Source organism: Platichthys flesus, chromosome 13, assembly GCF_949316205.1.
Source record: "Platichthys flesus chromosome 13, fPlaFle2.1, whole genome shotgun sequence".
Classification (NCBI taxonomy): domain Eukaryota; kingdom Metazoa; phylum Chordata; class Actinopteri; order Pleuronectiformes; family Pleuronectidae; genus Platichthys; species Platichthys flesus.
Window position 1 is genome coordinate 826,510 of NC_084957.1, and position 24,311 is coordinate 850,820.

Genomic DNA, 24,311 nt, shown 5'->3' on the forward strand with positions numbered 1-24,311 from the left:
CAAATCATTTGTGTGTGGGTGTGTGTCCGAATAACGACTCAGCGCTTCATGTTAAATTGTTTATTTGTTGTGTCGAAAGTTTCAGATTTTAATTCACAGAGAAAAACATTTAAAAAAGAAACAAGAAGCGTTTGTTTTTCTGTGATTTCGACCGAACCAATCGGATTCTTTCACGTGTAGAAAACGTTTCATTTTAGCAGATAGTTCCAGAACAGCTGTTCCCCCCCCCCCAGGTGACGGACAGCGTCCCCTCACGCCCTCTTCATGCCACGTGCCATGAGGCAGGCGAACACCGTCATCACCATCTTGGGTTTGACCTCCACCAGGTCCTCGGGCAGAGCGTACACCCGGGCGCCGATCTTCCTCGCCATGGAGATGGCGTACCTAGAAACAGTGATGACGGTGAGCGTGAGGACTGAGGCTTTCTGATTGGATGTTATCAGGTGGACTTCAAACTGATGCCCCGCCCCTCGTGCTTCTATCATTTGTGTGTGTTTACTTTGCGTTGTTGAGTTTCTCGTCCTCCGTCAGGTCGTCTGCCTTCACCAGGTCGTATCTGATGGATCCAGGCTGGATGACATCAATCAGGTCCAGAACCGGCATACTGCTGCTGACTTTACTGTCCTACACACACACACACACACACACACTCTGATGAATTCAATCCAAATCTCACGATGAAGCTGAAAATATCTTTTCACCATATTTAGCTCAAACATGATGAAAAGTTGTGTTTTTTTCAGTTTGCCATATTTGTAAAGTGTTATATTTACCTTTTAAATAAAAAATATTAAATCAAACTAATGTTCGATCTAGACGTTTGATGCTGTGAATCTGGTAAAAACGTTTCACGTTTCAAGTAGAAACTTTCTCTTGTTTGTAGTTGAAACATCTTTGTCCTTTGAGCATCAGTCTAAAGTGTATTTGGTTTAAATGACAGATGTAACATAAGTGCAAAATGAAATGTGGAGATAGATCTGATCAGCTGATCAGAGCCGTGTGTGCAGCCGTCACCTTGAAGCTGGAGATCGTGGCCTTCCCGGCCTGTGACAGCGTCTCGTTGACCCAGGACACGATGGTGTCGTCGGTCACTTTCTGTCCATCGCCCAGGTCCTCCAGGATGTTCAGGGTGTATCTGACAGAGAGACCGACCGTCAACCACACTCATCTGCCGAGGGGCCCTTTAGCAAACACTGACGTTGACCACCATACTTGTTGTTATACTATATATATATTATGTCTATATTATTTCTATATTATATAATACTGCGATATATTCCTGGATCTCTGCTCTGCTGATGTTTCTTTGATTTAATCATATTTTGATTTAATTATTAATAACAACCAAAATCTCAGCAGCCTAGTTTGGCCAGAAGGTGGAGCTACAGGACTGTTGAAGATGCAGCCCCCCCCCCCCCCCCCCACACACACACAAACACACGCACACACACAGACAACGAGATTTACACTTGAAGGACAAAGTAAACCAGTCGCCTTGGTTACCCAATTAATTAAGTTGAATTAACTAGTCTTATCAACCTTAACATCCAATCTAATCTTATCACCTTATATAATGAATATAACGCATGTCATTATTTGAAGAAATCTTAATATATATAAAATTGTAGTTGATATAATATAACTAATCAAAATAATGTATTATAGTGACTCTAAATAACATTTAAAATTAGTCAAATTAATCTGATCCTACATTTTGATTCCTTCATCTTTTGGAGCCTTTTTTAAAAACCTGCCCTTAAAGATTCTTCAGGTCGTTTTTTATTTCGCTCAAAGGTGGAACAGGATGAGTGACAGGCCAGCAGGGGGCAGCAGTGAGGAGTTGTTACCTTCTCATCAGCTGCCAGAGCAGAGCGAGGGTGAGGGTTCGATTCCCAGCGTTCAGGTCCTGACCCGCGATGCCAACCAGAGAGAATTTGGCCTCTTTCTTCCCGAGCTCCACTGCGTAGTTACAGTTCTCCAGCTACCAAACAAACAAACCGTTTTTTAAAACCTGCAAATTGCTCTTCAACAGTTTCCTCAGTAAACTCCTTCTGGACTCGAACATGTGACGTCCACGTTGTGTTGGTGAAGCCGCGTCGTACATTCTTCATGTTGCTGCCCAGCTTCTGGTACGGAGGCTTGTTGACTCGATCCCAGTCCACCGGAACCTTGATCTTCTCGTACAGCTGGAAGATCACCATCGCGTCGTCGATATCTCTGGAACACACATTTCAGATCACTGCGTGGGTTCTGCTCACCTACTTGCTGAGGAACTACACGTGTTACTGGAGGATTCCAGAAGGGGGCACTATACACGAGTGAAGAGTGAAGATCTTTGACGTTGAATTCACGTGCAGTGAGCAAACAGAAACAAAGATGGCGACACAGAGGAGATCAACATCCTGGTTGTGGTTCAGGACGTTTCTTGATGACCACGTCAGGGACTCGCTGCTGCCCGACCTCTGCTCTGGGTATCGCATCTTTCCTACGCACCTCATAATATCTGAGGATGTTAACCCCCCCACCAAACGATCTTGTGTACTCGTACTACGTTACATGACCTTTCCTCTAGCATGTCCCACAGGTGACTGCAGAGGGCGCTGCTGCTCAGTAAAAGAGTCGTTTCACCCTAAAACGAGAGAAGAAGAGCTGTGGTCGTTCTTACACGTATAAGTGGTTGACCCGCGGGTTGACGCCGAGCGAGTTCATCCAGTTCCTGAAGGTTCGCTCCTCCCTGGTCTCACCTGGAGGGAAACATCGGTCAGCGATTCAATCACACAGGAAACACGTTAAGATCACGTGATCAGAGGTTTGTAGCAGATCAGAATTCCTCTGAACCTTCGATGGAGCTCCAGTCGATGTCCTGGTTCTCTGGTTTCTTCAGAGCCGGGTACTTGTTGAACAGATTAGCAACGAAAGCCAAGTTCAGCTTCGGGTTCCCTCGTACGACGTCCGGCGGCATGACGAACTGTCGGCAGCCGAGCCGGTCGGCCTGGTCCAGCATGAGCTCGGCTCGCTGCAGCTCGTCCTGCTCCTGCAGGGACGACGAGGACACAACACGTCTCATACTGCTTGTTTGGAAAAGGGATCGATTCTATGTCATATTGTTTTCATATGTTTTGGATGATTACATATTATAATAATAATTATAATTATTGATATCATATGAGTGTGATGTCGTCGGCTCTCACCCTGAGCCCTGACATGTCGATGGCGATGGGGGGGATTCCCTCCTCGTCTCCTTTCGGCGCCACCTGGTTCAGGAGGTTGTAGTACGCCCGCGAGTCCTGGAACAAACACACAGTTACTCAATGATTCACTCACAACAGCTACACACCGAAGTTTAACTGAGGAAACTGTGTGTGTCTGTGTGTGTGTCTGTGTGTGTGTGAACCTTGATGTCGGAGCTGAAGTTGTTGATCTTGCCGCAGCCGGCCTTCTCCAGGTGATAGTTGGCCCAACGCAGCAGCAGCTCCTCAGGTGAGAGTTTCAACAGATCCTCCAGACTCTCTCCATCGCGCAGGAGGGCGATCAGAGCTATACAGACACACACACACACACACACAAACACACACACATTTATAATGAAATGAACAGAACACAAGTTATTATAAAGTCAGCGAGACTTGAAATATTCTATTCTACGGACACACCTTCGTTCCTGCTGAGCTCGATGTCGGCAAACAGTCCGATCTTGATGACCTGCCACAGCAGACCCAGGACCAGGTGCTGCCTGCCCTCCTTCAGGTCCTCAGCTCCTATGTTGACCACGTGGCAGCCGATGGCCGAGGACGAGTTCAGAGCCAGGTTCAGGTTCTCCTGAGGAGACACCAGACGTAAAGCAGTGGAGAGGCTGTGGAGGTTTCGCCGTGTGCAGATCAGACGGAGGAGGAGTCCTCACCTGGATGGTGAAGGGCGTGAGCTTCTTCTTGTTGATGGTCCTCTCGTCGATGGTGTCGGGGACAGAGAGGTTGATCATCTTACTGAGGGAAACACGTCCACGGTCAGAGACACAGAAGAACTCTGATCCTAACTTCTACTGGACTCATGGTCCCTGGAGGAAGAGCCTTCACACTCTGGTTCTTTCTAACTCGTTTATAGATTGTGATGAAATTTAATTCAGACGTTTATCTCGTTCCCGTCAGGACGAAGTGTAATAATCTTCTTCTAAAGTTTCCTCTAGCGCCATCATCAGGTCATTCTTTGAATTAGTTCAACTCTTTATGACAAAACACCGGACGACTGTGGAAAGTGGAGTTAGTGGAACATCGTTCATTATCATTATTCCAACTGTTCAGAACACAGAAGAAGTTCTGCTTCCTGTTTACGTGCTGCTCGGAGGTTTCTGTTTCCTGTGGACGTCACATTGTGGAAACATGGACGACTCAGAGATATGTTTCATTCATTGAATCCAATAAAAACATGTTTTACAAACTGTATGAACTTCTCTACGTCACTCTGCAAAATTTAACACAAATTAAATTCATCTTTTCTGTAAAAATTGATTCTTATTTTCACATAAGAGGAAGCAGCTCATGTTTATATCATATCGAACGTTTTGACTTGAATCAGATTCGCTTCCATTGAAAATCAAACGTACCAGAGAACGATTCCGTCTCCCATCGCCGTGAACAGGTCGTTGGTGTTGGGATCCATCGGCAGGACGTGTTTACAGTCCACGTCTTTCTCCAGAGCTTTATTGATCCAGTTCACGAACGCCACCTTCTCCTCCTCTGAAGACCAAGGAAAAAAAGTATCAGTGAATAACAGGAGATTATCTATCACCTGTTTAGATTTGTTTTTAAATCAGTGTGCAGCTGTGTGTGACTGTGTGTGTGTGTGTGTCTGTGTGTGTCTGTGTGTGTCTGTGTGTGACTGTGTGTGTGACTGTGACTGTGTGTGTGACTGTGACTGTGTGTACCTGAGTAGGAGTGTGTGGTGCCTGACTGCTCGGACGTCCCTGCCACGTTACAGATTCCCTCCTTCTTGTTGATGACCTTCCTGAAGGTCTTGGCGACGTCGCTGCTCTTCAGGCCGTGGACGATCTGCAGGTGGAACATGAGGAGCAGAGAACGTCCGTAGATTATTGTTGGTAGATAATCTCAGATTTTGTATTTGTATTAAAAACTGTCCAGATGATTAACAGTGAATATTGATCTGATTCCAGTGATGTTGTGTTTACAGCGCGTGACCTTTGACCCGTGCCCTCACCTCAGTGAACTCGCTGAAGGTCAGCTGCTCGCTGCTCTTCATCAGCTCCTGGACGATCTCTCGGACCCGGTACCCGGGCAGCGGCAGGTTGGCGGCTCTGAAGAGCTCGTTCAGCTCCTGTTTGCTGATGAAGCCGTTGTTGTCCACATCTGGAGACAGAGGTCGACAGGTCAGAGGTCGCAGACTCATTTAAATAGCACAAATAAACACCAGATTTGTGTGAGCGCTCTTGTTTTCCTCACCGATCTTTGCGAAGGCTTCTTTAAGTTCCTCCAGCTCCTCTGGAGAGATCTGCGAGGGGGCGGCCATGTTGGAACCGGAAACTGACACAAACACACAATTCCTCCTTAATTTAGAAGTTTAAATGTGAGCGAGCGACCTGAGGAGAGGAAGTTAAATCTCTCCATTTTGATCTGTGATGCAAGCAGCCGACAGCTCTCACTTCCTGTTTCTGCTGCACTTCCTGTCAGAAAGACGTGTGTGTGTGTGTGTGTGTGTGTGTGTTAATGTTGTGTAAAAAGATGTAAACACTTGCACAGGTAAGTTGGACGAGTATGTGGACAAAATTCAATTCAACTTTATTTGAGTGGCGCCAAATCCCAATATACATTATCTCAAGGAACTTTACATAGATTAACATTTTCTAGAGAAACGCAACAGTGGATCTCACGAACAGACAAAACCACAATTTACTGAAGTCACACTTATATGATTAACAAATAACAATAATAAATCATCTATGACACAATATATAGATGATGAACTCTCAGATTGATTTCAGACGCACGAGACTGAGACGATTCTCTAAACATCTGTTTATCTCCAGAAGATCCAACCAGTCAGTTTACTGCTGAATATGATTCATCATCATATGATCAGTGACCAGGAGGAAGTGAGTGAGTGTGTGTGTGTGTGTGTGTGTATGTGAGTGTGTGTGTGTGTGTGTGTGTGTGTGTGTGTGTGTATGTGAGTGTGTGTGTGTGTGTGTGTGTGTGTGAAGGAGGAACACTGATGATGTTTGTTCATGCTTCTGATCAGTTTAGTTTTAATCAGTTCTTTGATGATATAAAAACAGGCTGAGACGTCATGATTGACAGCTGACACTGACTCCTGACTGGTCGAGCATGTGAATGGGTGGGTCCTCGATACCACTCGACGATCACGACTGTTATTGACGTCATCACCACAAGATGGAAGCGTAGATATTTTAGCTTGGTGTGCGGAGGAAGTGGAGACGTGTAAAGATCAGAGGTGAACTTCACTGAGACGTATTGTTCTGCTCACGATTCAGAACTCACGAACAGTTTGTGAACATGTTTCCTGCAGATTGACAACTACAATATTCTCAGTGTTATGTTCAGAATATAAAAATAGGAACTTGAGTTAAGAAAATGAATCTTAATTTGTTTTATTCAGACATACAGATAGATTAAAATAGATCTGGAGCTTCTCTACCTCACGTGGACGCTAACGCTCGAGCAGCAGCTCCTCGTGCTTTTTCAACGAACACTGAATTGAATCAACTCTGATGAAACGCCGCTCGGCTGACGTCTGAGTTTCTGTTCTTCATCTCGCTGCCTCAAAGGGATTTTTTGTTTTTTGCAGTTGAAGTGAAGCTGACCACAACTTCCTTTCAGCTCGCTGCAGAGGTTTAACTTCTCCTTCCTCCTGCAGGCCTCGCTGCCGCTCTAACTGCTCGTATCACATTGTTGGTGCCAAGCTGCACAAAGTCAAACGACACGAAGTTAAAGAACATGAGCGATGAAGGTTTTTAAGTTTGTGCATTTGACTCGGTTTGTTTGATGCAGATCTGTGAGCAGCAGAAGGTTGAGAAAACTCTTTGATGAGGAAACATCTGAACAATCGTTCATGAAACAACAGTTTCTCTCTTTGTCTCTTCTTCCTCCGTCTCGACACAAACAAGAATTAAAAGTAAGAATTGTCTCATGTCTCTGTGTTGCCTTCAGGGAACACCGGCTTGGATCAGACCTGAAGTCAGATGTCTTTACCTGGGAGGTGAGGAGGCCGCTGAGCTGTGGGTATCAGTCTTCTTTCTGTCCGTGTCTCTGTCTCTGTCTGTCTCCCTCGTCTCGGTCGTCCTTCTGGCTGCTGAGCTGATCGACAGGCACCGAGAGCAGGGCGACAGCTCATGTATTCAAATCTACGAGGAAGGAAGTGACACGCAACACCTCAGAAACAGGAATGACAGATGATTTGTCTTTATATGGCAATGACACAGGCTGCTGTCGGGGTGACCCCCGCACTGAAGGAGGGTCCACTTCCCATCAATCCACCAATCTGATGACGTGATCCACTCAGTGGTCATTTATTCACAATATATAAAATGATATGGTCTCTTTCAGTTTCAGCTGATGGGATCCAGCTCCAGCTCACAAGTAGTTTTTAAATGTAGCCTCATCAAATACATTATTAATAACTGAGGTTAGTGTTAGGATTTTACATAAATTACACATACATCAAATATTTGTTTTTAAGGTCTTTTAATTTGGCATATTTTTTCATTTATATATATTCAGTATGTGTGTGTATATTATTACTAGGAGTGTTGTCATACATATATAAATGAAAGAGGACTGGATATGAATAATCTTATGACGTAGAAGTAAAACAATTCTAATTATCTTTAATTCCATATACGGATAAATGTGGTTAAAGTGAAATAGCAGAAGAGACAAATAATCTGGTTGTTAAAGAAGTTTAAACATTTACTTCATCTGGATTAATTAAGATTATTGTTGCTCTAAATTAATACCTTCTTCTTTTTCTTCTTCTTCCTGTTTATTGGCAGTTGGCAAACCAGCTTCCAGGCCCATTACCGCCACCCTCTGGACGAACTGTGTAGCAGTAGATTGGCAGTAATTGATTTAAATGATTTTCCTGTTTCTCTTAAATACTTGATTAGACGATGAAGTTTATTTTTTATGTCTTAACTAACGAATTGTTTGGATTAACTGAAGTTGTAATAAATAAAGAAAAATCACGTGTCGCCGACCTATGTGTAAACAAACTCTCAGCCAATCAGAGCGAGGCCTGCGGGTCAGTTGTGACGTCGTCCGTAGTGTTATAAAGATGGCGGATCTTCATCATCATCATGTTCATCATCATCTGTGTTTCTGTGATTTCATGAGGTCAGTTTCTCCGGTGTCTGTCCCCGGTGTGACATCCTGTGTGTCTGTCTCCGGTGTCTGTCCCCAGTGTGAAGGTGTCTGTCCCCGGTAGGACATCCTGTGTGTCCCCGGTGTCTGTCCCCGGTACGACATCCTGTGTGTCCCCGGTGTCTGTCCCCGGTACGACATCCTGTGTGTCCCCGGTGTGACGGTCGTGTGTCCATCCCCCCGCAGGTTGCTGTGGTCCCTGGCGGCTCCCTGCGCCCTCCTCACCCTGGTCCTCACCCTGGTCCTCGGCCTGCTGCTGCTCGGGCTCCGCTTGTGGCTCCAGAGCCGCCGGAGGAGCCGGAGGAGGAAGAGCCGGGCGGAGGGCGGCGGCGGCCCGGCGGTGGCCTTCTTCCACCCGGACTGCAGCGCCGGAGGAGGCGGGGAGCGGGTCCTGTGGAGCTCGCTGAGGGTCCTCATGCTCCGGTACAGTCTCCATCAGACACGTTACACCGGGGAACACAGTCTGTGGACACTGGACATATACTTCAGTGTTAAAGTACATGAAAGAAGTACTGAGATACTCTAAACATCCTAATACCACAGAGTAAAAATACTCCATCACAAGTTAAAGTACTGATACCACAGAGTAAAAATACTCCATCATAGGTTAAAGTACTGATACCACAGAGTAAAATACTCCATCACAGGTTAAAGTACTGATACCACAGAGTAAACATTCTCCATCACAAGTTAAAGAACTGACACCACAGAGTAAAAATACTCCATCACAAGTTAAAGTACTGATACCACAGAGTAAAAATACTCCATCATAGGTTAAAGTACTGACACCACAGAGTAAAATACTCCATCACAGGTTAAAGTACTGACACCACAGAGTAAAAATACTCCATCATAGGTTAAAGTACTGATACCCCAGAGTAAAAATACTCCATCATAGGTTAAAGTACTGATACCCCAGAGTAAAAATACTCCATCACAGGTTAAAGTACTGACACCACAGAGTAAAAATACTCCATCACAGTTTAAAGTACTGACACCACAGAGTAAAAATACTCCATCACAGGTTAAAGTACTGACACCACAGAGTAAAAATACTCCATCACAAGTTAAAGTACTGATACCACAGAGTAAAAATACTCCATCATAGGTTAAAGTACTGATACCCCAGAGTAAAAATACTCCATCATAGGTTAAAGTACTGATACCCCAGAGTAAAAATACTCCATCACAGGTTAAAGTACTGACACCACAGAGTAAAAATACTCCATCACAGTTTAAAGTACTGACACCACAGAGTAAAAATACTCCATCACAGTTTAAAGTACTGACACCACAGAGTAAAAATACTCCATCACAGGTTAAAGTACTGACACCACAGAGTAAAAATACTCCATCATAGGTTAAAGTACTGACACCACAAACCGATCAGAATCTGAGCCTGAACGTGATGCTCCGCCTCCTGATGTCACTTCCTGCTGTTAACGTAACAAACTAAAAGCACCTGTAACCTGAGCTCATGTTGTCCTCTGTCCTCCCAGGTTCCCTGACGTGTCCTTCGTGGTTTACGCTGCTGATCAGGGAGTGGCCGCTGAACAGATTCTGGAGGGAGTCCGACAGCGTTTCAGTGTCACGCTGCCTCGACCAATCACCTTCATCTTCCTGCGTCACGGCGCGCTGGTGGAGGCGACCTCTTACCCTCACTTCACTCTGCTGGGCCAGAGCGCCGGCTCCATGCTGCTCGGTGACAAGTCCAGGAAGAACCAGAGTGTTGCAGGAAATATGAAATCTTTGTTTATAATGTTTCTGAGAGTTGTGTTTGTCTCTCTTTGTGTGTCTGTCTGTGTGTGTGTGTTAGGCTGGGAGGCTCTGACGGCCTTTGTTCCTGACCTCTACGTGGACTCGATGGGCTTCGCCTTCACGCTGCCGATCTTCCGCTACCTCGGCGGCTGCGCGGTGGCGTGCTACGTCCACTTTCCCACCGTCAGCACGGACATGTTGTCTGTGGTCAGAGAGCCGAACCCCAGGTAACACCAGCCTGGTGTCGCTACACTTCCTGCTTACATCACATGACCAGTGGATGTGAAAAGTGTCAGTGTGGGCGTGACCTAACCCCCGTCCTCCAATCACAGCTGAGGATTCAGGTTCCCCTCTCACACTAAAACGTCAGCCTGGTGCTCGAAGATGAAAACACAGCTAATAAATGTCTTCTTCTTCTTCTTCTTCTTCTTCTTCTTCTTCTTCTTCTTCTTCTTCTTCTTCTTCTTCTTCTTCTTCGTCTTCTTCTTCTTCGTCTTCGTCTTCGTCTTCGTCTTCGTCTTCTTCTTCGTCTGTCCAGGTCCAACCCAGCCTTCCTCTCCCGGAGCCCGGTGCTGGGTGCGGTGAAGCTGGTGTACTACGGCTGCTTCGCTCTGCTCTACGGTCTGGCCGGCTCCTGCAGCCACGTCATCATGGTGAACTCCACCTGGACGCTGGGACACATCCTGGCCCTGTGGCGCTCTCCCAGCCGGACCAGCGTCGTCTACCCGCCCTGCGACGTCAGGGCTTTCCTGGACGTACCGCTGGAGGACGAGGTGGAGGAGGGCTGGGTGGAGCTGGGGGAGGAGCTGGTGAGTGGAGAGGAGGAGGGGGGGGGGAGGAAGTGTCAGTCTGTGGTGTCAGTGGCTCAGTTCCGGCCGGAGAAGGACCACAGGCTGCAGATCCAAGCGTTTAGCAAACTGTTGGACAGGAAAGGGGAGGGGCCTGGGGGCAGGGAGTCCCTGCGGCTCGTGCTGATTGGTGGATGCAGGAACCAGGAGGACGAGGACAGGGTGCTGATGCTGCGGGGGTTCTGTGAGGAGCTGGGCGTGTCCGACCGGGTCGACTTCAAACTGAACGTCCCGTTTGAGGAGCTGCAGCGGGAGCTGGTGAGCGCCACCATCGGCCTGCACACCATGCGGAACGAGCACTTTGGCATCGGTGAGAATCGAACCCGTGATCCTCAAACGTCACATCAGTGAACCAGACCCAGGATTCTGTTAAAAAACTAAAACAAATAATTGGTCGACAAACTTTGTTACAAATTTACATATGAATGAACTTATCTAGAATATTAACATTGACCTGGATCTTTTCAGTTTTTCATCCAACACAATAAATAAGATGTTGACACGTAAACAAGCACAAAAACAACGAAGCTCTTTAAGACAGACGCTCCCAAGAGTGAAGCCCAAGTGTTTGGATCGCCCCCTGGTGGCTGGCTGCAGTAAAGGTCACTTTAGGTGATAATTAGTTATTTGAATATATGTAACGTGCTGTGAGTCTAAATCATGTTTGACCTTTGACCTTTGTATTGTGAGGTCAGGATTGTCGATCTGATTCCGTCCCTCTGTCCTCAGGTGTGGTGGAGTGCATGGCTGCAGGCACCATTGTGCTCGCCCACAAGTCCGGAGGTCCAGAGCTGGACATAGTGGTGCCGTACGAGGGGGGACAGACGGGGTTCCTGGCCGACAGCGAGGACAGCTATGCCGCCGCCATGGAGACCATCCTGGCGCTGGCCCCAGCAGACAAACTGGAGATCCGGCGAAACGCCCGGCGCTCGGTGGAGCGCTTCTCCAACCGGGAGTTTGAGGCTTGTTTCCTCGCTGCTATGGAGCCTCTGCTGAGTAAACTGGAGCGATGAGGAGGAGCCAACGTGGCCTGTTGGTGTCCACTGGTGTCCACTGGTGTCCACTGGTGTCCACTGGTGTCCACCAAGGGGCAGCTCTTCATTTGTTCTGTTTCTTAGGGTGAGGATTAAAACAGACCAGGCTTCCAACTCTGCCAATAAACTTTGACATGTTGTCTCATCCCCATTAAAACAAATAGAAAAGGACGTTGACATGTTAGGACGAGTCCCTGCTGGACACTCTGAGATTAAACTTCTGATCCACTGTGATAAGTCAAGAGAAATCAGAACAACACAGGACGTCAGCAGTGAAACACGACGATCAGAGACGATGGAATTCAACCAGCAGCCTTGAAAGCACTTAGTGAAGTCAAGTGATGTTTGACTGTCACTCTCTGCTGATTGGTTAACACAGGGGTCTTCAACGTTTTTCAGGCCAAGGACTCCAAAACTGGTGGAGAGATGGAGCAGTTACCCCCTACTATATATATATATTGTATAAAATTGTGTTTTATATTAAACTGGGCCTAGTGCCATGTATAAATATAGCTACCCTGTTATTGTGCATTCAATACTAAACTATATTAAATTAAATTAAATTTGTTTTTAAAATAAAGAAAAAATTGTCTAATCAACCAAAGATTTCGCGACCCCCCCTGCAGTACCTCCGCGGACCCCCTAGGGGTCGTGGAACCCCCTATTGAAGACCTCTGGGTTAACAGGTCATCAGGTGAGGTTCAGGCTTCACTGACATCAGTCTTGTTTTAAAGTCACTGTGAATAATCAGTCACCTGAAAGAGCAGCTGTGCTAATAAATGATTATTTAAACAAGGCCAAAAATATAAAACAATTGATGATTCCAGCTTCATAAACCTGCTCCACGTTAGCAGACGGGACACGGCCCAAACTAGATATTCAATAAATGTTTGTAAAGATGCTCCTGATTGGTTGAGAATGTGTATGGGAGGGACCTCGATACCCCGGCTCCACCCCACGATCAATAGAGCGCTGGCTCCGACTGTAGATGATGTCATAACCACAAGATGGCAGCGTGGAAACATGTCCTCATCTTTATTTACAATCTATAGTCTCACATTATAATTTTTTTCAAGACTTGTAAAAACAAAACATGTATTGACATCATTTCTGCATTATACCAACAAAGAAAATAATGGATAATTATTGATTAAATAATTTAACATTATAATCAGTAGCAGCTTTATTGTGAAGGAGATTGATGTCGGGTGATGGAGAAACTGAGTAATGGGTTAATTATAAGAAGCTTTATTTTGCAGGAGCCGTTTCTAATGATGTTCTGGTTTCACTGAGAATAAGAAATCCTGTAATAGATACACGACTAGAACTAGATGAACTAGTTATGTGCAGTGTAATTTGAATTAAGGCAGAGTTAGAGTTTAAACTCTGAGAAGCAATCATTTTACATTTACTGTGACTCATCATATTTAAAATATATTCAAACCTATTCCAAAATGTGAAGACTTGTTTATTCTGCCTGGACGTATGAAAAGTGCTGCGTCCATTTCAAAGCATGAAGCCGTCACTGCTCACCTACTCCCATGTGTGCTTTGCCTTAGCATGGTTGTTAAGCAATACATCCACTAGAGGGCAGAGCTGAGTGTCTGACCACACCAAGCGTTTTATGGTTGTCTTGTTTGATCTGGATCGCTCATCACACACACACACACACACACACACACACACACACACACGCACGCACGCACGCACGCACGCACGCACGCACGCACGCACGCACACACACACACACACACACACACACAGAGCTGCTTCAGGAAACATTTGACTGGAAACTAAATATTTTGAGTTGTTTAAAGATTGATGTGTCAGCAGGAAGCAGCTGAGCGCTGGTGATCAGCAGGATGTGAAATCCTCTTTCACAACCGCTTGACGAGTCCGGTTGTCTGAGGCTGTGTATCTACAGACGTGTGATCCTTCTCCTGGGACTCAGGTTCTCTGGCCTCGGACAAAACCACCTGTTGAGGGTCTGCTGCACTCGCTGCAGACCCGTCCTCGCCATCGTCCCCCACTGTCTCTGAGCTGTCTGTCCCGTCCGAGCTCCCGTCCTCCATGACGAACAGGTTGTTCATGGAGTCGGCCACCGCTTCTCTCAGTTCGTCCTCCGACTCCTCAAAGTTCCTGAGGAAAATCACAGATGAAACTGAGACAAAAAGTCCAGATCTTGGGTTCTTCACCTTTCAGAAGGTCAGAGACTCAGTGAAGCTGCTGAATCAATTCATGAATCAATCAATCAATAAATGAATGAATCCTGTTCGTTGAACTATTCAATCAACAACCGATTCTTTTTGATGGTTCAATTATAGTTTAATTGACTTTTTGATCAATTATCAGCTCTTCTCTCTGGATGTGAAAGAAACGAGACGTAAACGTTGACTCACGTGTCTTCGTCGTCTGACCTCGGCTCCAGTCGCTCTTCATCCATCTCCACATCAGAGTCCTCCTCCTCTTCCTCCTTCTCCTGCTTCTCTTCTGTATCGTCCTCTCTCTTCTCCTTCTCTTCTTCATCCTCTGGCTCTAGATCTGAGATTACAGAATCCTCAGTGTGACTTCACTTTAATAAATCTGATTAAACATCTTCACTTTGTCCCGTCGCACTCGTGATGTCCCTGATGTGTCTCACCTGTGGTCCCTGAGTCCAGAGTGGACGAAGCAAGTTCAGCCTGACCGAGAGCGTTCGGCAGCGTGGTGGGGGGGGGCGTGTACCCACTGTCTGTGACCCTCTGCCTCCTCACCTGAGGACAAGAGGTCAAGAGGTCAAAGAAGAGATGAATATCGGTGGAGATGATGTCAGGATGGTGATTAACATTGACTCAGTAGTTTGTACCTTCGTTAGTCTCAGCGACGGTATCGTAGACGGAGTGGACGTCCATGTTGGCGAGTGCGTCCAGCAGAGTCTGCGGTGTCCTCAAACTCCACCCCCTTCTTTTCTCCAACCAATCCTTGAGCTTCAACTCCTCCCCCGCCTGGAAGCTCAGGGTCTGGTTCAGTGGGTCGACGCCCTCTTTCTCCTCGTCATCTAACCGAATCTCAAACATGATTCCCTTCTGCAGAAACAAAACGTTCATCTTCCTCTGCTCTGATTGGTCGGCTGCTCATGTTTCCTTCGTCAGCAGATCTCAGTCTCACCTTGTCTCTGGGATGTCCCTGCAGAGCGCTGGTCTCGTCTCTCACTTGCCTCAGAGCTGCTTCCATGTCCTGCAGCAGCGACACGTGATGAGCAGATGAGTGTAGTTCATGTTATTTAACACATGCGTGTGAAGGAGCTGATTTACCTGTAGAGCAGCTTCCTGCTGCTCTGTGCCGGCTGCTCCAGCTTCTCTGGCTTTCTCCACCACGAAGGTTCCTTGTTTCTGTTTTGAATGAGACTAAAGAAAAGAAACATGACATCAGAGAAAGTACTGGAGAGAGAGAGAGAGAGAGAGAGAGAGAGAGAGAGAGAGAGAGAGAGAGAGAGAGAGAGAGAGAGAGAGAGAGAGAGAGAGAGAGAGAGAGAGAGAGAGAGAGAGAGAGAGAGAGAGAGAGAGAGAGAGAGAGAGAGAGAGAGAGAACCTCAGCTTCAGCTCTTCGTCTCATCTGTTTCATCTCTTGGTGATACTGCTGCCTGATGACATCCAACTGACGCAGGTACTCCTACACACACACAGACACACACACAGACACACAGACACACAGACACACATCCTGAAGTGTAAAGACAGAGAATCTACAGGAGGAGAATTTTCACCAACCACACAAAGGTTCAGCTCGGACAGTAAAGGGACTCAGGATCAGGATGATGTCACGTGTCTCACCTGTTGTCCTTCCTGTCTTCTGTCCTGAGGTGTGTGTTGGTGCTCGGGTCGTCCCACGTCCCGCTCCCGACCTCCAGGCCTCCTTTTGTGCTCGGCTGTGCACGGACGCAGACCCTGTCAGTCCCAGAGAAAAGGTCAAGGGTCAGAGGCTGATTGTCAGTAACAAGGTGTGTGTTTGTGTGTGTGTGTGTGTGTGTGAGTGTGTGTTTGTGTGTGTGTGTGAGCTTCTTCTCACCAGCTGCTTCTCTGCTCTCAGCTTGTACTGGTTTGCCTCCAGTCTCCTCTGCAGGTATTCATGACGAGCTGCTGCCACACTGGGGAACAAACAGGGGAGAGCGTGGCCTAGGGGATAGAGTGGGTGTTCTGCAACAAGAGGGTTGCTGGTTCGAATCCCACTCTTTCCCATCTGCATGCCTAAGTGTCTTTGGCAAAGATACTGAACCCTTAAAATGGCCCCTCATAAATGTTGAGTGTACTAAAAATGTAAGTTGCTTTGGACAAAAGCGTCAGCTAAATGACATGTGATGTAATGTAATGTAATAAAACAGTCGTTAGCTTTAGCTTAGCACAAACACCCAGTTGACAGGTCACGTCAGGTTCTGGGAAAACTGTGGAGAACATTTTTCACTTCTGAGAATTTGAACAAAATGATGATTCAATAAGGAAAATATCAGTTTCACTCACAGCTGATAGGGCTCCACAGGACGAGGGGCGTGGTCTTCACACGGCTGCTCCCTCTCAGGAGGAAGGACGTCCTCCTCGCACCTCCTCTGGAGGACGTCCAGCTGAGCGTGGTACAGCTGGTAGTGACCGACAGGCTCCTTGAACCTGCAGCAGTGACACGTACACAACAGTACATACACGTGCACACACAGCACACTGTACACTCTGTTGTGATGATGTCAGTGATCTTCTCACTCACCTCTGGTTGTGCTGCTCTGTGATGTCGCTCTCTGATACTGGGTGTGCTGCTCTTTGATGAAGAGGCTGTGATCAATAATCAATAACACTGTTTATTGATATGGTTTAGTGTCAGACGGGTTTCTTTAAGATCACTACCTCTGTGCTGTCGAGGTCAAAATATCTAAATATGAGAAAAGAGTAAAAGAAGTTCCTACTGTATATCTACCAGTTATCACTGATTCTTACTCTGTGGTAGGCGGGTGTCTCGGCTCTGAGTGGGACCCTCCAGTCCGGCCTGGCAGGCGGCCCCCCCGGGCCCCGGGCCCCCGGCCTCTCGGCTCCTCTCCGCCTCTGGACCTTCTCTGGACAACAGGAGAGTCTCAGGTTAGATTGGTACCAGAGGCGGTGATGTTAGGAAACGACCACTGGGTGTCGCCAGACTCCACATCCAACACGGTGCTGAGGTCTTCACTGAACAAAGGTTTGTGTGAAGTCAGTGCCTCGACCTTTGAGCAGGAAGGTGAAGTGAGACAGATCCACAACATGAACTGTTCCTTTCTCTGACAACACACTGAACCGTGCAGAGAGAAGAACGACTTCCAGGTTCGATCCTGATCCACTCCATGATGGAGGAGCCGGTGGGTGTGTCTAATAAAGTGAGTCGTGTGTGATGTCACCTGCTGCTCTGGATCTGGCTGCTCGTGATGCTGCTGCTCTGTTCTGATGGAGCATCGAGTGACTGAACTCCTCCTGCATCACCTGCACACACACAGACACAAACACACACACACACACACAGTGTAGTATAGATCTTTTAATGTGTAGATTTGGAACATGCTGATGTTGGTCTGTTGACTGTTTCTCAGTCAGCCAATCAGATCCCTCTACCTGTGGATCCAGGTGTTTGCTGATGTGCTTCTCCAGGAAAGGACGAGCGAGGACAGAGCTGACCGAGGGACGGTCTCTGGGGTTCACCTGTTTATTAAACAATCAAAATGGTCAATGAACATCAAAGATCATCTCAAAGTGGAGTTTTAGTGAACTACTGTCAGGTTTTTGTAAAAGCACATCTTGAAGTCTAGAGGATCTGAGACACAACACAACTCAAGAGTGTGTGTTTTTCATCAGTCGACACCAACACAATGGAGCTTCCTCCTTTTCAGCCAGGATACGATTTCCTGAGCAGCTGCTTTCACACTTTCCTGTATTTCTGCCGAGTCACGACAAACCCTGACTGAGAGGTAGATGAGTCCAGTGGCTCCCAGCCTGGAGGTCACCAGGGTCACACTGAGCTGGTTTCACTTTGTCACTCGTCTTCGATTTGATAATGAAATGCAGTCATGTGAGGGCTTTGGTTAAACAGCTGTTTCTAACTGATCCAGGTTCAGCTACACAACCTGCTGTTTCTATTTTCAGCTCACGTCCACACAGGCTTTAGGGTCTGACCTTGAAGAGTTGGGTGACCAGCAGGCGGAGGTCGTAGGAGTAGCGGCTGGGCACTGGGCTGTAGCGCCCCCTGCAGATCTTACTGACCAGCTGTTTCAAACTGCTGCCCTCAAACTGCAGGTGGAGACGAGTAGAGACGACCAGTCGAGTTAACACAGTGTGAAGAAACATGTTCTCATACTTTCAGTTTGATAATGAGTGTAAAACGTTCCCATCATGACGTCTCAGCTCGTTCAAACCAAACTGATCAGAAACACTTGAGCATCAGTGAGATAAGAACGAGCTGAAAGGACAGAACCCGTCTCTGACTACTTTGATGTTTAGTTTGGTTCATGTCCATCTGCTAACATGGAGGAGGAAGGGTTCACAACCTGTGCTGCAGCCAGCCACCAGGGGGAGATAGAGACACCTTGGCTTTCTTTACTCCAGCTGTGTGTGTGTGTGTGTGTATGTGTGTGTATGTGTGTGTGTATGGTGCAGCTCACTGGATGCCTCAGGGTGCAGAGTTCATACAGGACACAGCCCAGAGACCAGATATCCCTGCAGAGAGGACACACACACACACACACACACACACGGACGGACACAAACACACACACACACACACACACTGTAAGAAGCGTGTCTTAGGGAACATGTTGTGTAGCTTGAGTTGTCTCTTGCAGTTGTTGTTGAAACAGGAAGCTGCGGCAGACCTTCATTTTGTTCTGTCATGAACAAGAGGAACCAAGTCATGATGTCAGGCTGCAGGGACGTGAAGCAGCCAATCAGAGCCCAGTTGGCGTCTGCTGTCTTTGGCCAGCTACCAAGTGTGTGCATGTGTGTGTGCACGTGTGTATAACCGCTTCTGCTTCTCCTGCTTTGTGGGGTCCTGTTCAAGTGTCAGTGTTGACACATGTTTGACTCGTCTTGTTTGAGTCTAGTTGTCGAGTTTAGAACTAAGTCTAAGTTTAGGTCGAGGTCCCGTTTGTCTCTCGTGAAAAATAGAAACACTCGTTTCTTTGTGAAGTCACTCTGAACTCAGCTGAATCAGAACCACACAACACACACACTCTGTTGGAGTGTCCTGTGTGGACCTCATTTCCTGTTAGTGTGTTAGCATGTTGTACAATTTACTTTGTTAAACAAAGATGGACGGCAAATCCCAACTTCCTCTAACATCCATAAATAGAGTCCAACGATCTCAGATCAGAAGGCTGCTGCGATGAGGAGTCAGAAACCAACTTCAACAAACTTAATGTCTACTTTGGTCCATGTCCCTTCTGCTTACATGGAGGAGGAGGGTTTATGACCTATACTGCAGCCAGCCACCAGGGGGGATCTGGATGGTTAGGCTTCACTTTGGGAGCTGTCACATCTTTATTTAGTGTCTGACTGTCGTGTGAGGATCGTACGTCTTGTTGTTGTACGGCCGACCCTCGCAGATCTCTGGTGAGATGTAGGACGGCGTCCCAACACACGTCCTGGCGAGCTCCATGGTGCTGCACACACACAGGTCACAGTGTTGTTTAGGTTTCTTAGTTTATTTATTTCACTCAAATATGTCTCATGTTTTTGGAAACACACACATGCACCGTGTGGTTTGTCCTTCATGTCATCGTGAGCTCAGTTTGCGTCTGTCCACAACCTGATGCACGTCCTGCTCGACAGTTTGTGGAATGATAATCACTTGTTTGGAGTTGTGTTAGAGTGACAGCTGCACTGTGTGTGTGTGTATGTGTGTGTGTGTGTGTATGTGTGTGTGTGCATGACACTGACTTACTTATTCAACATTCTTGCGATTCCGAAGTCGCCCAGCTTGGCTTTCATCCCTCCGTTGGACAGAAAGATGTTCTGGTGCAGAGGGACAGACGGGACTGAGAGCTGGTCTGTTCCATCACAAACAGTGACTGTGCATGTCTCATGTGTGTGTCTGTGTGTAAGCAGATATGACAGATGAAAGACAGTGATGTCTGTGAACGGTCTGGGGTCAGTTTTTCTGGGAGCTGGGACACAGCGAGCTCTTTGACCGTCTCCTCCACTCCGTCATGAAAACACTTTGGCAGGAGCTTTTTATTTAATATCAAACTTCAGCCCCTGAAGCTCAGACAGATTGTATGTAATATTTAATTTTATATATTTAATAGGACATTAACTTCTAGTGGACATTAAAGGTTGTAGCTGCTCAGACCAGGACCAGTGGGTTGGAGAGTGAGACGATACCTGAGTCTTCACGTCTCTGTGGAGAATCTTCCTGTCGTGAATGTGTTTGAGGCCCAAACAGATCTGAGTGAACCAGCTGATGATCTGTGGAGCACACAGGCCAGTTTACTGTGTGTGTGTGTCTGTGTGTGTGTGTGTGTGTGTGTGAATAACTGTGTGTATGCCTGCCTGCTCCTCAGTGAAGCTGACTCCTCTCTGCATGTTGATCTTCTTCATCAGATCTCCTCCGTCACAATACTCCATAACGATGTACAGGCTTCCTCTCTCTTCACACACAGGAAGCAGAAGATGGTCACGCACATTAGTACAACATGCGTACAACAACATGACAACGACATGAGAAGGACACGAGACGTGCGATGCCGTGTCCCCTCACCTTGAAATGAGGCACAGAAGGACACGATGTTGGGGTGTCTCATCTCGGACAGCAGCGTCCCCTCTTTCCTGGACGCTTCCTTCTCCCTGGGGGACATCTGAGCAGTGGACGCACACAGAACGTGGATATTAACAAGCAGCTGGTTAACAACAGGTTCATCTGAATCTGATGCTTCATGATCTTCAATCTGTGTGAAAGGTCAGGAGCACCTGGAGGGGCAGAAACTGCACATTCAGCAAAACGTCCAATAATAACGATACTTCTGGTTTTATGATTTTCTACTTGTTAATATTTCATGAACTGATCAAACCATGGTCACGTGTGCAGTGAGTCGGGTGGAGGAGCGGCGGGTGCGTTACCTTCCGGAGGTCGATCTGTTTGACCACACACTGTCTGTCTCCACCCCTCTCCCGGGCCAGGAAGGCTTTTCCAAACGCACCCTCTCCGATCTGACGGACGACCTCATAGTTGTTCATCACCTGAGGGAACACAGACACAGAGGTTTGTGTGAGACGATGTCCCCGGGGCCCGCAGAGACACATCCCTGCTATCATTCTTAATGAGACACATCTGAGACACATGAGAGACACGTGTCTGCTGTCTCATGAATCCACCTGATTGGCCCACTACCCTCAGCTGCACCAATCACTGTCCCTGGTTCAGCTTCTCTCTGAGCCTCCTGCATATCACTTTTTATTTAAAGCTTTTAATAATATTGCCTTCTCTCTCTCTCTCTCTCTCTCTATATATATATATATATATATATATATTGTATTGTTTTGAATTACTGTAGTGAAAATGACATAGCAGTTTGCAAATTATGATTAAAGAAAATGATGGTTCAAAATTAAACATCTAAATATTTGAAATAGCAGCTAAGGACAGTGACTTCCTGACGGAACCTAAGTGCTTTTCAAAATAATATTCTGATGAGTCAACGACTGGTCTCAACTTACAATCAATCAGTCAATCAATCAGTCAATCAGTAAATCAATCAATCAGTCAATCAATCAGTCAGTCAGTCAGTCAATCAGTCAATCAATCAATCAATCAATCAATCAATCAATCAGTCAATCAATCAATCAGTCAATCAATTAATCAGTCAATCAGTCAATCAGTCAGTCAATCAATCAATCAATCAATCAATCAATCAGTCAATCAATCAATCAATCAATAAATCAGTCAATCAATCAGTCAATCAGTCAATCAATCAATCAATCAATCAGTCAATCAATCAGTCAGTCAATCAGTCAATCAGTCAGTCAATCAGTCAGTCAATCAATCAATCAGTCAATCAGTCAATCAATCAGTCAATCAATCAGTCAATCAATCAATCAGTCAATCAATCAGTCAGTCAATCAGTCAATCAATCAGTCAATCAATCAGTCAATCAATCAATCAGTCAATCAATCAGTCAATCAATCAGTCAATCAATCAGTCAATCAATCAATCAGTCAATCAATCAGTCAGTCAATCAATCAGTCAGTCAATCAGTCAATCAATCAGTCAGTCAGTCAGTCAATCAGTCAATCAATCAATCAATCAGTCAATCAATCAATCAGTCAATCAATTAATCAGTCAATCAGTCAATCAGTCAGTCAATCAATCAATCAATCAATCAGTCAATCAATCAATCAATCAATAAATCAGTCAATCAATCAGTCAATCAATCAATCAATCAATAAATCAGTCAATCAATCAGTCAATCAATCAATCAATCAATCAATCAATCAATCAGTCAGTCAATCAGTCAATCAGTCAGTCAATCAGTCAGTCAATCAATCAATCAGTCAATCAGTCAATCAATCAGTCAATCAATCAATCAGTCAATCAATCAATCAGTCAATCAATCAGTCAGTCAATCAGTCAATCAATCAGTCAATCAATCAGTCAATCAATCAATCAGTCAATCAATCAGTCAATCAATCAGTCAATCAATCAGTCAATCAATCAATCAGTCAATCAATCAGTCAGTCAATCAGTCAATCAATCAGTCAATCAATCAGTCAATCAATCAATCAGTCAGTCAATCAGTCAATCAATCAGTCAATCAGTCAATCAATCAGTCAATCAATCAGTCAGTCAATCAGTCAATCAGTCAATCAATCAGTCAATCAGTCAATCAGTCAATCAATCAGTCAATTAATCAGTCAATCAATCAATCAATCAGTCACTCACATGTTATCCGTCTCATATTCCCAGTTTGTCTCACAGATGTTAAAAGGATCAACTTCCTGTTCTTAACTCAACACGAGTCAAACAGACACTTAGTGATCAGTGATGAAGATCAGTCCCATGTGAGGATCCTCTCCACGGACACACACATGCTGATGGAACTGAACACAACAACACAACAACACAACAGCAGGAGTCACTACATGAGAAGAACCAGTTTGTAACTTCATGTTTAAAGTGTTTCTCCATCTCGTGTGATGAGATGAAGTTAAACTGGTCAGACACACGAGCAGCTCAGGGATGTGAACAAAGTGAAACTTCAAAACTTTATTAATTTTCATCTTCAACAGCGACACGCGGCCAGGAGCCCGTCACCATGGAGACGGGAACACATCGGCTCGCTCCCTGTTAGCTTCCGGTTAGCCTCCAGTTAGCATCCAGTTAGCCTCCAGTTAGCATGCTAACAGAAGCTCGCGGGATAAAACGGTGAATGTTCGTGTTTGTGATCAAAGTTTTACTCACACGTCACAGAGTGGAGGTGGAGGTCAGAGGTCACCCGGAGCAGCAGCGCACAGGTTCGATCCCCGCACTGTCCGGAAACACACTACAGGTGTTTGACAAGCGGACAGACACACCGCAGGGCATGATGGGACATCATTATTATTATTTCAAATAACTAAACCAGCGTTTTTTTACTTCATAAAACAGAAAGAGTGAGTTTCTTTAGAAAAACGAAAATATGTACGATATTAGAAAGGACAGAGGTTCAAGAAAATATATCTAATAACTTATAGTCATAATTATTATTTGACCCTTTCATTCGTATTTAATTTGAACACATGATCAGCTCATTTAATATTAGTTTCTAATGTTTCTCCTGATAATAAAGTTTTAGTTTTGTTAGTTTGACTTTTGTTGAGTTAAGAACAGAAGAAGTTCTGAGACAAACTGGGAATAGGAGTAATAACATAACATAAAACATTATTGATTTCACCATTCATTATGTTTTATTTAATGTGGCTGATCACATCCACTCATGTAAGCAATGTCACTCAACATGTTCCACCATTTTTATTAAAATGCAACAGAATTTGTTTTAATCAATGGAGAAAGTGGATTTTACTAAATGTGCAGCAGTGAAGTTAAATGACTGCTGCTCTGATTCCTCAAGGTCCCCCCCCCCCCCCCCCCCCCCCCCGTGAGGTCCATGTGATTAGAGCTTTAATTAAGAACAAATTTACAGTGTGATCCAGTGACATGGACGGCTGTGACAGCTGATCCAGTGTCAGTCCTCTGAGGTTACGACTGTGGACACACAGTCACAGCAGGAAAAGTCCATGAAGCATCATGTAGTTAAACTATCAGCAGTA

At 45.8% G+C, this 24,311-nt stretch overlaps 3 protein-coding genes across 4 annotated transcripts; 1 reads left to right on the forward strand and 2 right to left on the reverse strand.

Annotated features, from left to right (window-relative positions):
- Positions 1–45: 45 nt before the first annotated feature.
- lcp1 (lymphocyte cytosolic protein 1 (L-plastin)) lies at positions 46–7,378 on the reverse strand. The gene is made up of 16 exons (XM_062402224.1): positions 7,221–7,378; positions 5,454–5,534; positions 5,212–5,360; positions 4,922–5,045; positions 4,601–4,733; positions 3,902–3,983; positions 3,654–3,819; positions 3,395–3,537; positions 3,192–3,287; positions 2,839–3,034; positions 2,666–2,744; positions 2,103–2,217; positions 1,848–1,981; positions 1,015–1,135; positions 500–624; positions 46–384 (listed from the first exon to the last, which is right to left on the reverse strand). The coding sequence occupies exons 1-16, from the start codon at positions 7,360–7,362 to the stop codon at positions 252–254; spliced, it is 2,019 nt and encodes a 672-aa protein (XP_062258208.1). The 5' UTR covers positions 7,363–7,378; the 3' UTR covers positions 46–251.
- Positions 7,379–8,279: 901 nt separating this feature from the next.
- LOC133967032 (GDP-Man:Man(3)GlcNAc(2)-PP-Dol alpha-1,2-mannosyltransferase-like) lies at positions 8,280–13,429 on the forward strand. 2 transcript variants are annotated; one of them, XM_062402234.1, is made up of 6 exons: positions 8,280–8,360; positions 8,574–8,810; positions 9,887–10,089; positions 10,204–10,372; positions 10,684–11,303; positions 11,723–13,427. In XM_062402234.1, the coding sequence occupies exons 1-6, from the start codon at positions 8,302–8,304 to the stop codon at positions 12,004–12,006; spliced, it is 1,572 nt and encodes a 523-aa protein (XP_062258218.1). In that variant the 5' UTR covers positions 8,280–8,301; the 3' UTR covers positions 12,007–13,427. The 2 variants fall into 2 exon arrangements, with proteins under 2 accessions (XP_062258218.1, XP_062258216.1); XM_062402232.1 differs by having other exon boundaries at positions 9,887–10,372; positions 11,723–13,429.
- A 4-nt stretch (positions 13,430–13,433) lies between these two features.
- LOC133967056 (serine/threonine-protein kinase Nek5-like) lies at positions 13,434–23,560 on the reverse strand. The gene is given in 24 exon segments (XM_062402269.1): positions 13,434–14,166; positions 14,427–14,568; positions 14,669–14,741; positions 14,743–14,780; positions 14,873–15,092; positions 15,175–15,243; positions 15,321–15,413; positions 15,598–15,678; positions 15,840–15,953; positions 16,075–16,153; positions 16,524–16,667; positions 16,762–16,826; positions 16,989–17,104; positions 17,420–17,501; positions 17,631–17,717; positions 18,189–18,302; positions 18,674–18,728; positions 19,583–19,669; positions 19,951–20,021; positions 20,391–20,474; positions 20,559–20,656; positions 20,767–20,863; positions 21,126–21,245; positions 23,464–23,560. Coding segments are annotated over 23 exon segments (2,388 nt in total). The 5' UTR covers positions 21,243–21,245; positions 23,464–23,560; the 3' UTR covers positions 13,434–13,904.
- Between the last annotated feature and the right edge of the window lie 751 nt (positions 23,561–24,311).

What these genes read in the sequence shown, in the direction of transcription:
- LOC133967032 (XM_062402232.1), top strand. Translation starts at nt 8,302, where the DNA reads ATGGCGGATCTTCATCATCATCATGTTCATCATCATCTGTGTTTCTGT. An exon ending in GTCAGAGAGCCGAACCCCAG is followed by an intron (nt 10,373 to 10,683) that starts GTAACACCAGCC and finishes TCGTCTGTCCAG; the next exon opens with GTCCAACCCAGCCTTCCTCT. An exon ending in GAACGAGCACTTTGGCATCG is followed by an intron (nt 11,304 to 11,722) that starts GTGAGAATCGAA and finishes CTCTGTCCTCAG; the next exon opens with GTGTGGTGGAGTGCATGGCT.
- lcp1 (XM_062402224.1), bottom strand. Translation starts at nt 7,362, where the DNA reads ATGAGCTGTCGCCCTGCTCTCGGTGCCTGTCGATCAGCTCAGCAGCCA. An exon ending in CACCACACACTCCTACTCAG is followed by an intron (nt 4,734 to 4,921) that starts GTACACACAGTC and finishes CTTGGTCTTCAG; the next exon opens with AGGAGGAGAAGGTGGCGTTC. An exon ending in CCACGATCTCCAGCTTCAAG is followed by an intron (nt 625 to 1,014) that starts GTGACGGCTGCA and finishes GTGTGTGTGTAG; the next exon opens with GACAGTAAAGTCAGCAGCAG.